The sequence below is a fragment of the Euleptes europaea genome, chromosome 12, assembly GCF_029931775.1.
Source record: "Euleptes europaea isolate rEulEur1 chromosome 12, rEulEur1.hap1, whole genome shotgun sequence".
NCBI lineage: Eukaryota > Metazoa > Chordata > Lepidosauria > Squamata > Sphaerodactylidae > Euleptes > Euleptes europaea.
In genome coordinates this window covers 59,498,137-59,512,095 of record NC_079323.1, presented here as the reverse complement: position 1 = coordinate 59,512,095, position 13,959 = coordinate 59,498,137, and the positions used below count along the sequence as shown (strand labels likewise).

The window sequence follows — 13,959 nt, the reverse complement described above, 5'->3', positions numbered from 1 at the left end:
GTGGTGGGTGGGGAGAGGCGCTTCTTGACCCCTTACTTGCCCACCATTTTTCCGCAGCAACTTCTTTCAGCTGTTTTTCCCTTATGGGGTTTCAAAAGCACATTTCACCTAAACAGGTTTCACTTCTTTCCTTGTTACTCAATAGCTACGAGTGCAAATCCAAGACAATGTGAGAAAGTGGCAGGCATAAAAGGAGAGGGGTGTAAGGTGAAATGACTATAGGTTACATGCAAATAATGTAACAAAGACCAGCCTGCCTGTTTGTAAAACGAAAAGCTGCCTTCTGAGCCATTTTAATGCAAAGGTTTGTGAGTGGGGGAGAGGGCTGCCTGGCTTTCCCCCCACCAGACCCTTTCCCACCCACAAATCCCCAGCTATTTTTCCCCTTGTGAAAGTCCAACCTAGCCTTGTTTACCTTACCTTCTGCTTGAAATGGCCTCTGTCCAAGCGGCTTTTCATTATAAAACAAAGCTTTGCCATCTGCCCCTTCAAAGATGGGTGCAGACGTTATGAAAAGATCAGGAGAACAAGAGAGACAGGGAAGAGGTGGAGACATTTTCAGAGGGTTTAGAGAAGGGACGGCACACCCTGCTTCAGTGTGGGTGTGTTACTAGGAATAACAGTGCGCTTGGGGGCATGGAGCCCAAGGTAGCACATTAAAACTTAAAGTACAATGTTAATTTATCCTTCTTTAATTCACTCCTACAAATAATGCTCTGAAGTAGATCTTTAAAGCAGGTTTTTTACAGATGGGTAGCTGTGACCGAATGACTGGGGATTCGCCCAAACCTAACAGGGTCCAATGTGTGCAAGGTTTACGCTATAACACATCTCTGCTTACTTTAGAGAAGAACAGTAGATTCCATGTGTCCAGTAAATTTATGTTAGTGGGCTGAATAAAAGGAGGGGGTGAACTCCTTTGATTCAATCCTGGCCGTGTGAAATATATCTTTCATAAAAGCCAGAATAAATATTTCAGTGCTGGTACTATGAGTGATGAAGCAAGAAAATGTGCAGAACTGTTTGGTGGTGCAAGTATGGCAACCTCTCATGACACACTTCCCAGCTTGTTTTGGTGGCTGGGCATCCTTTCTACACCTGGAAGTCTGTGTCTCTGGGTCACCTGCCTCTGTGGCAAGCCACCTCACCAGTTGCTTCAAGGCTCCCTCCCCCGGACACTTATAGCATGAGGCTGGCTCCTCGTGCCCAGTTGACCGGCTCCTTCCCAACAAACAAGAGGTGTGAGGTTGACTCCCAACACCCAGACCTCAGGTTGACTCCCAACCGGGCTCAGAGTGTGAGCCTGACTCGCAGCGCCCAGGCTGCAGCCTCCCTCCTTCACACAGCTTGGTGAGTTTGCATGTTTTCCAGTTTGCTTGCCAGGCTTTTGTGCTGCTCAGGATAAGCTCCTGCCATTGCTTAAGTCTGCTAGTTGATCAGAAGCAGACACCCTTCTCTACTCGGCTACACCCAGAGCAATGACTGGCGTCTGTTCTGCTCAGTGTGTGTGTGTGTGTGTGTGTGTTCTCTTTTCTCATGCAGGTGTGTATTGTAAAATGAAATTGTCGAGTGGGAAGAAATGTTCTCACTGAATCTGAAAGTACCGGGGGATGAATATTTGAAATGTTTGCCGTTTCCACAAAATGCCTGTCAGGTTACCATCTGTGTACTGAATGTAAATTCAACGTATCTCGACATGGAAGTAAAATGGTTTGGGGGAGGTTTGTAGCTAGGAAGCTTTGCATACGATGTTGAACGATACAAACATTTTAAACAGTTTGACTATTCTGTGTGTGTATGTGTGTGCCTCACTTTTTAATTTCCCCCCAGTCAATGTAGTAATATCACTCAGAGTTTCTATGAATGTTCAGAAAGAAATGAAAATGTTAAAATGTACTTATTAGACATTAACGATTAACATTAGATACTGCCTTTTTAATCCACTCTTTATACCCTTGTGAATATCACAGTACTGATCCAGAGATATCCTTACCATGCATGCTAAAGATGTGGAGAATAAGGAATGCAGGCATAAGGGGGACTATGGTCATACTCTCTGATCAATGAAAAACTTCAGCCCTGCTCACATGTCACCCTGAATGCCCTACAGATACATGCATACATCTATTGCACAAAGGAAATGCAAGCAGATAATTAGAGATGCAAAAAAAGATTTTGAGGGGCATATTGCTAAACACATCAAAACAAACAATAAGAAATTCTTTAAGCGTATTAGGAGTAGGAAACCAGCTAGGGAAGCGGTTGGACCACTGGATGACAATGGGAGTAAAGGAACTCTAAGGGAGGATAAAGCGATTGCTGAAAAACTGAATGAATTCTTCTCATCTGTCTTCACTGTTGAACAGAGATTTTGGAGAGGGGAAAATGAGGAACTGAGGCAAATAGTGGTAACAAGGCAGGAAGTCCTAGAACGTCTAGACAAACTGCAAACTAACAAGTCACAGGGACCTGACGGTATTCATCCTAGAGTTCTTCAAGAACTCAAATGAGAAATTGCTGAACTTCTAACAAAGATCTGTAATATTTGTAAATGCCTAATAAAGGTGATGATGATGATGATATGTAATATGTCCCTTCGATCAACCTCTGTACCAGAGGACTGGAGAATGGCCAATGTAACACCCATTTATAAAAAAGGTTCCAGGGGGGACCCAGGAAATTACAGGCAAGTTAGCGTAACGTCTGTTCTGGGTAAATTGATGGAAAGCATTATTAAAGATAGAATTGTCAAGCATATAGAAGGGCAAGGTCTGCTGGGCAAAACCCAACATGGCTTCTGTAAGGGTAGGTCCTGTCTCACTAACCTATTAGAGTTTTTTGAAAGCGTCAATAAGCATGTGGACAGGAATGAGCCCGTGGATATTATGTATTTGGATTTCCAAAAAGCTTTTGACAAAGTCCCCCACCAAAGACTGCTAAGCAAACTTCATAGTCACGGGATAAGAAGACAAGTCCTCTTATGGATTGAGAGCTGGCTGAAAAATAGGAAGCAGAGAGTAGGAATCAATGGTCAGTTCTCACAATGGCGGGGTGTGAGCAGTGGGGTGCCTCAGGGATCTGTGTTGGGACCGGTGCTTTTCAACCTGTTCATCAATGACCTGGAGTTGGGGTTAAACAGTGAAGTAGCCAAGTTTGCAGATGACACCAAATTATTTAGGGTGGTTAAAACAAAATCAGACTGTGAAGAGCTCCAGAAGGATCTCTGCATACTGGAAGAATGGGCATTAAAATGGCAAATGAGATTCAATGTGAGTAAGTGTAAAGTGATGCATATTGGGACAAAAAATCCCAACTTCACATATACACTGATGGGATCTGTGCTGGCAGCGACAGACCAAGAAAGGGATCTTGAGGTGGTAGTGGATAGCTCAATGAAGATGTCAACCCAGTGTGTGGCTGCTGTAAAAAAGGCAAATTCCATGCTGGCCATAATTAGATGAGGAATAGAGAATAAAACTGCTGGTATCATACTGCCCTTGTACAAATCTATGGTGAGACCACACTTGGAATACTGTGTACAGTTCTGGTCACCACACCTAAAAAAGGATATTACAGAGCTTGAGAAGGTGCAGAAAAGAGCAACCAAATGATTAGGGGGCTAGAGCAACTGTCCTATGGGGAGCGGTTAGGACGCTTAGGGCTATTTAGCTTGGAAAGAAGGCGGCTAAGGGGAGACATGATAGAGGTCTATAAAATTATGCATGGTTTGGAGAGAGTGGACAGGGAGAGGTTTTTCTCCCATAATACTAGAACACGGGGTCATCTGCTAAAGCTGGAGGGTGAGAGATTCAAAACAGATAAAAGGAAGTATTTTTTCACACAGTGCATAGTTAAATTGTGGAACTCCCTGCCCCAGGATGTGGTGATGGCTGCCAGCTTGGAGGGCTTTAAGAGGGGAGTGGACATATTCATGGAGGAAAGGGGTATTCATGGCTTTTAGTTAGAATGGATACTAGTCATGCTGCATACCTATTCTCTCCAGGATCAGAGGAGCATGCCTATTATTTTGGGTGCGGTGGAGCACAGGCAGGATGGTGCTGCTGCTGTCGTCTTGTTTGTGGGCTTCCTAGAGGCACCTGGTTGGCCACTGTGTGAACAGACTGCTGGACTTGATGGGCCTTGGTCTGATCCAGCAGGGCCTTTCTTATGTTCTTACGTTCTATTAGTAAGAAAAAGCCTTTACAAATAAAAATGGGGACCAAGACCTGGATAACTGTGGGTGTTTAATCACATTTTCAGCTATTCATGCATCTAATATAGCATGAAAATTACTCAACATACATCTGAAGAAAACATCAAGTGTAAACTGTATGCAGATTGTAACTGCATTCATTTTAACTTGTGCACAGGGCTAGGGTACCATACTGCTCCATAAAGTAGTTCGTTTCCAGAACTGCTGGCACGTGTGTAGGTCACTTCAATACAACAACTAAGCATGCAGTGTTACAGTCATCAAACATTATGTGGGAGTGTTTATGTAGGCAACGTGCAGCGGATACAGTGAGATGTGGTAACGGCACAGATTTTTAGGTATGTGATGGCAGAAATACATCATGTTCAAAACTGATGTAAATCCATGAACTTATATGGGCTCCCTTAAAATGAATTCCATACTTCTGTTAAGGCTTCCATTCTATTAAAATGCAGCACATTCTCTCTCTGTCCTAGGAATGAAAAATATACACAATGAAAAATATTCACACTTTACATGCAACTTAACAAGCAACACTTCCCCTGTTTATTATTTATTTAATCGATATATAACCCACACCCTCTCCTCAACACAGGACTCGGGGTGGTTCACAACATATACAACATAACATAACTGTTGTGGTCAGTGATTAAAACCCCGTTAATAATAGAATATAATCCTGCGGGCAGAGGCATTCCTGTGTGGTGTGTGAATGTTGCAGTACTATGGAATTATTTAGAAGTGGAACCCACTTACTGAGCCACATTATCTCCACCCAGGAAACCACCAACAAAAATCTATTTTCCATGCCGCACACCATTATTATATCCCCAACTCCAACTGACCACAGGCCAAACACAGCTTTTTCGGCCTTGCCATGTCCCCAGTGTGTGTCGTTTCAAAGATTCAGTAGAGCTGAAGAGAAAGAGATGCCAGCTTGGGTTTTTTGACATGTACTATGGACTTACGTTGTCAACTGATGGCTGACACTCAGCAGGAAATGGGGGATGCTATCAATGCAACAACATGATGACATTTCTGAGTAAACCCAAAAGTATTGTCATGCCACCACAGAGTTTTACCATAGAATTTCTGGTGATTCCTAGAGTTGCTCCCCAGGGCAAATGCTTTTTCCATTTTTTTAAATCAGCAATTGAATATTGTTATATAAATATAATGTTACAACAAAACATATAACAGACTCTCTAAGTTCTCATTTAAATCTCTAGCCCCCTTCTTTGCAGATAGACCTATTCCTTCACATCACTGCAACGGAAAGTGTTGCGTACAGGCAAGGACCAGGCTGTGGAGCTTGGCCTCTGACACCCCTCCCGGAAACGGAGGTACTGGGTGGGGAGCAGAGTCTGTCGCTAGAGTGCTGACCTTGCATCTGCATGAGTGCAGATGCAAGGTCAGCACTCTAAACAAAGGAACAAGGTCACTCTCCGGGTTCCTTATCTCCAAGGTCTTGGCGAGGGCCTTCCAGATTCTGTGGGAGTGCAGGTGCAGGAGCTGGAATCTGGCACCTAAACAGGGAAATATTACACACAGAGCTTCCCAGTAGGGTGTTGGTACGAGCAGCAAAGCTAGTGGTTCGCAACCGGGTTGTTCCCACAAAATACCTAATTTAAAGCCCCACCTTTATTGCCCTTCATCTGAGCTCTCTTCCGGGGCCAGCTGGCTTGCATCACCCACTGGTGTCAATCTTTGCAAAGACAACCCTGGGATGCTAATCTTGCACTTTGATGCCTCCCCTGCATTTTGAGCTGAACCTTTAATCTTTGCTGGTCAACTGGCCTGGGTGATTCGGGAGGAGATGAGCTTCTCTGTTCCTTTGCTCTCTGCCAATATGAACAGCCTTCTTCTGCAGCCACTGTCTTCACTGGCTCAGAGCTAAGATCCATCTTTGCTGGCTCAGGGCTAAGATCCATCTTCGCTGGCTCAGGGCTAAGGTCCAGGTGCTCTGGTAAGTCTTCCACAGGTGCAGAGCCCTGTTCTGCCACGCCGTCCTCCTCCGAGGAGAGTTCAGGCTGACTCACGACAGAAAGGATTAGAGATTTTTTTTTAATGAAAGATAGGAATTCAGAGAACCTATCACACATATTGCTATAACAGTATATTTATATAACAATATTTAATTGCTTTTTTTTAAAGGGCAGAACCATGTGTAGAACGTCAGGGGAAATGGCTTTCAAGTAAGCCAGAAAATACAAATTTTCCAAACCTACATGTCTGCCATTCAGGATTTTTGTGCAATCTTTCCCAAAACTGTGCACCAAATCAGATTTGAGAAAGATCAGAGAAATGCGGAGGAAACCTCCCAAGAGGAGCATGGACACACCATGATGCTGTGAGGAAGCAGGAAAAACAGCTTCCCAACAGCATCGACGAAGCAGTTTCCAACAGCATCAAACATTGCTGGGTCTGCTATCGCAGATTATTCTCTCTAAGCACAACAGGTACCTCTCCCCAAGTACTATATCCATGCAGTCCTGAAGGGGCGGGGAGTGGAGCTGCATAGGAGCCGGCATGAACACTGCACCGGCATCTATGCCATTTGCGCCATCCAAAATGGCACAAATGCTGGCATGGGGCCACTCCGGGGAGCAGCATGGCAGTGCAATGCTCAAGCGCCAGTACTGCCTCCCAGACACCATTTTTCTGGCACAAATGCCCACACCAGCATGCAGTGGAATGTTCCAGGGAATTCCCAAAGCCCTTTCACCCAAGGAACATGCCATTTTGCAGGTGTCGAGTTACACTTGCAAAATAGCTGGTGTAGCCCCGTGAAACTCAATGGGGGAGGTTTCACAGGGTTTTGTCAAAAGTCAATTTTTAATTTTTATTTTCAGATCAGGAAGCCTCTCAGGAGGTGGCACAGCTGTGCCGTCCCCAGCTGTCAACTAACTACCCCCCATTAGCACTGGACTGCCCATGTCCTATGGAAGCTCTGCTTACGAGTGCATTCGAATATCCATTGTCTCATAGTGCTTTTGTTGGCATGGGCTATACTGCAGTGCCAGAGGTTCACCAGCCACACATACGATATGCCAGTTCCCCATGCTAACAAAAATCGTTGCAAAGCCTACAATCTCTCCTTAGAGTTATTTGCCATTGTGCTTTGGGGGTTATAATTACTATTGCTGAGAAAGTTGATACCTGCAAACACTGTTATTGTCTCATTCACACATAGAGAAGAAGCATTTGTGTCCCCAAAAAAGATGCATTTAGGGACACTTGAAATATGGCAATTTCTTACAGTTGTCCCTTTTGTTCAGAAAATTGTGTGTGTATACCATGTGCTCACTGGCATATGTTATAAACTGCACCTGGGTCTATTTTGCTGTATGTGCTTGTTGCTAATTGGTGGCATGTTCCTGTGTTGCTAACACACAGGAAAATGACACTATCAGTCACTTGCAATGGTAGACACACAGAATATGCACACTTTTCATCAAAAAAATTATATTAATGTAGAAAATTGACTGTGGCCAAAAAAAACTGCAGGGACAGAAGACACAGTCATGATGAAACATAAAAGCTAAGTATAATTAATGGCTGAGCTAGATAAGATGCTGGGAGATCTGCAAATGGCAATGGCTACAGCAATAGTGGAGGAAGATTCGAGCTGATCCTGATAGGATGAGGGCAAAAGCTCATTTTAAAGTTTTACTCCATGGCAATGATGGTGGCAGAGAAATAACACTTTTTCTCCACCATTGCTTCTGGGCAGCATAGGTCAATGGAGCTGTTCTGTCAGAAGCCTGTTCGGATCTTGCCTGCAGGAGGAGGTGGAGTGCTCAGTGGTACGCTGTGACCGCTTTGCTCAGCACTTAGCAGATAAAAATCTCTTGCATCAGCACTTTGCAGATAAAAATCTCTCGCAATCAAAAACCATTCCTATGAGAACGAAAAATGGGAGGAGCTAAAGAGGCCAGGGTGGCTCCATAAACAGCTTTTTAAAGAGTTGAGAAATAAAAAAGACTCATTTAGGAAGTGGAAGGAGGGCCTTATAACCAAAGAGGAATATAAGCAAATAACTAGTGCTTGTAGGGAGAGTGTTAGGAAAGCCAAAGCTCAGTATGAACTTAGGCTAGCGAGAGATGCTAAACACAACAAAAAAGGGTTCTTACTCAAAAAAGAGTAAGAACAAGGACAAGATAAGCCCATTGCATGGAACGGAAAGTGAAATTGTAACAGGAGATGAAGAGAGGGCAGAACTCCTCAATTCCTACTTTTCCTCAGTTTTTTCTCGTGAGGGAAGTGGTGCTCAACATGGCATAAACAGAACACGTGATGAGGGAAGGGATTTGCAGCCTAGAATTGACATTGGGGTAGTGCACAAACACCTGCTTTCTTTAAATGAAACAAAATCCTCTGGGCCAGATGAATTGCACCCAAGGGTACTCAAAGAACTTGCAGATGTAATTTCGGAACCTCTGTCCATTATTTTTGAAAAGTCTTGGCAAACAGGTGAGGTGCCAGACGATTGGAGGCGGGCAAATGTTGTCCCCATCTTCAAGAAGGGGAAAAAGGAGGATCCAGGTAACTACCCACCCATCAGCTTGACTTCTATACCAGGAAAAGTGTTCGAACAAATCATCAAACAGTCCGTCCTTGAGCATTTAGAAAGGATGGATCTGATCACTAAGAGCCAGCATGGGTTTCTCAAGAATAAGTCATGTCAGACTAATCTTATCTCCTTTTTTGAGAAAGTTACTACCTTGCTGGATCAGAGGAATGCTGTAGACATAGTTTCTCTAGATTTCAGTAAGGCTTTTGATAAGGTTCCACATAGTATTCTAGTTGACAAATTGGGAAAATGTGGGTGAGATCCTATTATTGTTAGATGGATCTGCAACTGGTTGACAGATCATACCCAAAGAGTGCTTGTTAATGGTTCCTCGTCCACTTGGAGAGAAGTGACTAGTGGAGTTCCTCAGGGATCTGTGCTGGGCCCTGTGTTGTTCAACATCTTTATAAATGATTTGGATGAAGGAATAGAGGGGATGCTTATTAAATTTGCAGATGATACTAAATTGGGAGGGGTAGCAAATACAGTAGAAGACAGAGCCAAGATGCAGGATGATCTTGACAGGCTGGAGAAATGGGCTAGAACTAATAAAATGCACTTCAACAAAGACAAATGTAAAGTTCTGCATTTAGGTAGGAAAAACCAAATGCATAATTATAGGATGGGGGAGACTTGTTTGAGCAGTAGTGTGTGTAAAGAGGATCTTGGGGTCTTAGTAGACCAAACACTGAACATGAGTCAGCAGTGTGATGCTGTAACTAAAAAGGCAAATGCAGTCTTGGGCTGCATCAACAGAAGTATAGTGTCCAGATCAGGCGAAGTGATGGTATCGCTTTACTCCGCTCTGGTTAGACTTCAGCTAGAGTACTGTGTTCAGTTTTGGGCACCACAATTTAAGAAAGATGTAGACAAGCTGGAATGTGTCCAGAGAAGGGCAACAAAGATGGTGAGGGGTCTGGAGACCAAGTCCTATGAGGAAAGGTTGAAGGAGCTGGGTATGTTTAGCCTGAAGAGGAGAAGACTGAGAGGGGATATGATAACCATGTTCAAGTACTTGAAGGGCTGTCATATAGAGGAGGGTGCCGAGTTGTTTTCTGTTGCTCAAGAAGGTCGGACCAGAACCAATGGGTTGAAATTAAATCAAAAGAGTTTCCATCTAGACATTAGGAAGAATTTTCTAACAGAGCAGTTCCTCAGTGGAACATGATTCCTCGGGAGGTGGTGAGCTCTCCTTCCCTGGAGGTTTTTAAGACGAGGTTAGATGGCCATCTGTCAGCAATGCTGATTCTGTGACCTTAGGCAGATGATGAGAGGGAGGGCATCTTGGCCATCTTCTGGTCACTAGGGGTGTGGAGGGGGGAGGTAGTTGTGAATTTCCTGCATTGTGCAGGGGGTTGGACTTGATGGCCCTGGTGGTCCCTTCCAACTCTATGATTCTATGATTCTGACTTGGACTCTGTGTTAGCAGTGACAGGGTCAGAATGCCAACTTGACCAATTGCTTGGGATATCTTTCAGTTTATGCAGCCTGAGGATGAGGACAGGGTCCTTAGAGGTTTGAGGAATACCTCCTCCTTGTATGATCCTTGTCACTCATGGCTACTTAAATTGAAGGGGCTGGCTGACTGGGTGAGAAAGCTAATTAATGCTTCTTCAAAAGAAGGGGTGGTAGATCCACCACTTAAGAAGCCTACCCTGGACCCAGGATACTTCAATAACTGTCAACCAGAGCCATATATTTCATTCTTGAGCAAGGTGATAGAACAGGTGGGAGCTGAGCAACTTCAACCATAGGAAACCGGGGGTGGGGGCTGAAACATCATGGTCATTGGGTGACAGCGTGATGTCACTTCCAGGAAAACCTCCCTAGGAATTGGCTTGAACGCAATGGTAAAACCATGGAGTTTGGCAATTCCTAGAGAGGACTGACACTACTTCCAGGAACACTCAGCTGATGACACTCACCTCTACCTCACACTTCCAGCTGGTGAAGCTGTAGAAACCCTGCCTCGGGGCAGTTTTGGAGTGGATGTTGGCTAGTACACTAAAGCATAATTCCGACAAAAAGAAGTGCTAGTGATGAGTGGGAGGTCTGATCCGGAATAAAGGTGTCATCTGTTTTGGAAGGTCTTGCACTCCCATGGAAGGAACAGGTTTGTAGTTTATTTTGGGGGGGTCTCTTGGACTGTGGCTTATTGATTAGCCAGATGTGTCCTTTCAAGGTAGAAAAGATCTGGCCACTGCTGCATGCCATGGTTACATTTAGATTAAATGATCGCAATGTACACTACATGGGGCTGTCCATGAAAGGTGTTCAGAAATTTCAATTAGTGCAGAATGCTGCAGCCAGGATGTTGACTAGCTTGGGTCATAGGGACCATATCACTCCGGTCTTGGCCCACCTACATTGGCTCCCCCTTTGTTTCCAGGCATAATTCAAAGTGCTGGGGTTAATGAAACCCTACATGGCTTGGAACCAGCATACCAGAAGGATCTTATGAACCAGCCTGACCACTACAGTCATCTTTGGAGTCCCTGCTTCTGGTGCTTCACTTTCTGAGATGAGGCGGGTGGCATTCTGGAAGAAGGCCTTCTCCATCATGGCACCAAAAACCATAGAATTTCCCACCCAGAGAGACTCATCTGTCCCATTCTGTTGCCATCTTTATATGCCATTTCCTTAGTGGGAGGACTGGGTAATCCAACACGATTCCATTTAAGCACGGGACATTTTGCTCTGGAGATGCATACAGGATCGGGTGATCCATTCATCCCAATAGGGAAAAGGGAAAAGGGGAAAGCCCATATCTCGGGGGGCCCTGACCCAATGTTTACAAAACTTGGGGGGTCTCTTAAGAAGGCTCATCTAAAGCTCCGCTGAAATTTTGGGGTCTGTACCCCCAAAAATGCACCCCCTGCAGCCACGGAAAGAGAAAAGGGGGGAGCCCATATCTCGGGACCCCGACCCAATGTTTACAAAACTTGGGGGGTCTCTTAAGAAGGCTTGTCTAAAGCTCTGCTGAAAGTTTGGGGTCTGTACCCCCAAAAATGCGCCCCCTGCAACCTCGGAAAGGAGCGAATGTGCACAAGCACCCCCACACACAGGCCGCACATCAGCTGATTCCTCCAGTACTCAATCCTGACTGATTGGCCAGAAAAAGACCCAGCTTGGCCACCGATTGTCCGGGGGAGGAGAATGCTGCTTACTGACGGTTATGCTGCTTACCGACGGCCCAGAATTTGCCGGATTTATTCGTGAACTCCCGAACTCGTTGAATCCCCCCCCCTTTTCCTGCCATTTTTGAGTTTGGTTCGTCCCAAACTAAAAACCGCCGAATCAGGGGAAATTCGGCTGTTTTTCAGTTCGAGCCGAACAGAATCGACATCCCTAGATCAGGGCCCTACAGGACCTTGCCCACTTCTGCAGGGCCTGTAAGACTGAGATGTTCCACCAGGCCTGTAGTTGAGGACAGCAACGGTATCCACCGTAGCTGGCCTCCCTTCCCCATCTTTCTTAAATTTCCATCTTATACTGCGCAATTGGGGACTTTTACTGTTTTGCCCCAGGTTCGCCATGGATCCCTGAGGTGATTTTAGCACCAACTAACTGATTAATAATAATTTTATTGTATTTGATTGGTTTTAAATCATATATATTTGTGTGTGTGTGTGTGTGTGTGTGTGTGTGTGTGTGTTTATTATTGTTAGCCGCTCTGAACCCGGCTCTGGCCGGGATATAGAGCAGGATATAAGAATATGCCTAGAATTGAATTTGGGGTCTTCTGAATGCAAAGCACTTACTCTTATCACTCAGCCTGCAGACTACATATTTATTTGCTTTATTTATTAATGTTCTCACTGAGACTCAAGGTGGATTACATAATGTCAGTCAATATAATCTGTATGATGAGGAGACATCTGATGAACAACGTAACAGGACAAGGATTGCAGAAATCTGAAACAAGGCATAAGTATTAAACATGACAGGGCAATATGAGTTAATGTGTTTATTGTGTCTGGTCTAAAAAAGGAATAGTATGAGTAATGCGCTTTCACACATCCTGAATACTTTGCTTGCAATCCACTTTCAATGCACTTTGCAGCTGGATTTTACTGTGTGAAACAGCAAAATCCACTTGCAAACCATTGTTAAAGTGAATTGAAAGTTGATTGAAAGTGCAGTATTCAGGATGTGTGAAAGTGCCCTGTAATGTCAGCCATAAAGTTACAAGTAGAGTGTGTTCCACGGCAAATGCAGACAAGACGCAAGGTCTATAGTGATCTAGTCGATGTTTCACATGACTCCACTCAAACTAACAGACCTTCAGCAATATACCCCAACCAAAATCTCCTTCATTTTCATCACTTTTTAATGCAGAGAATGTCAGACTCAATATATGAATACAATTATTCCAATCTTTTATTTTAAAGTGTTTTTTCCCCCAAAAAACCCTCTCTAGGAACCAGAAGCTGTGACGTCCTGCTGAAGACAATGGAGAAGGTGTCCAATAACACAGATTTAAGCATAATGCTTTCAAAACTGTTCGAAGAGTACATAGACAAAACAAGCAGACCGAAGCCACCACTTGTGGCTCCATTTGACCACATGCAAGCAGTGTATATTCTGTTATTGCTTGGAATCTTTGGCTTCTTCACCTTAGGAGTAATGCTTAGCTACATCCGTTCTAAAAAGCTTGAACATTCACATGACCCCTACAATGTGTACATTGCCACTGACATTTGGCATAAGAAGGACAAGGCCGACTTGCATGCCAAAGTGGCAGAAACCTACAGATTGTGCTGTGTGTTTGAAAACCCTCTTGCTGTAGAGCAACCTACTAGTCATATTCCTGAAGTGAAGCCTTCATAGCCAATGGCCAGTTAATGGGACTGGTGTCATGCTGGATCTTCCACAAGCACGAAAGAAAGCTCTTGGAATGCATTCACGAAAAGCAAAAGGACATGAAAACACCAGTCTTTCGGAAGAACTCCCAGATGTAGTGAGAACAAATTCCAAAGGTTGGTTTGTTGCAGCAAAAGAGACAGCTTGAGCCCACTTTGTCAGCGGAGATGGACTGACCCTTTAACTTACTAGAAAGTTCCTGGAGGGGTGGCGGGGGAGGCACTGTATTGGAGGACCACTGGCAGCCAGTTAACCAGGGCTGCTGCTCAGTTATAGCCCAGCCTTTGCGGAGCTGCTAGTTCCAAAGGGT

General features: G+C 44.5%; 1 protein-coding gene across 1 annotated transcript; it reads left to right on the top strand.

The window, feature by feature from the left end:
- Nucleotides 1-1,186: 1,186 nt before the first annotated feature.
- KCNE1 (potassium voltage-gated channel subfamily E regulatory subunit 1) lies at nt 1,187-13,732 on the top strand. The gene is made up of 3 exons (XM_056858696.1): nt 1,187-1,350; nt 3,022-3,030; nt 13,217-13,732. The coding sequence occupies exons 1-3, from the start codon at nt 1,187-1,189 to the stop codon at nt 13,614-13,616; spliced, it is 573 nt and encodes a 190-aa protein (XP_056714674.1). The 3' UTR covers nt 13,617-13,732.
- The last annotated feature ends 227 nt before the right edge of the window (nt 13,733-13,959 follow it).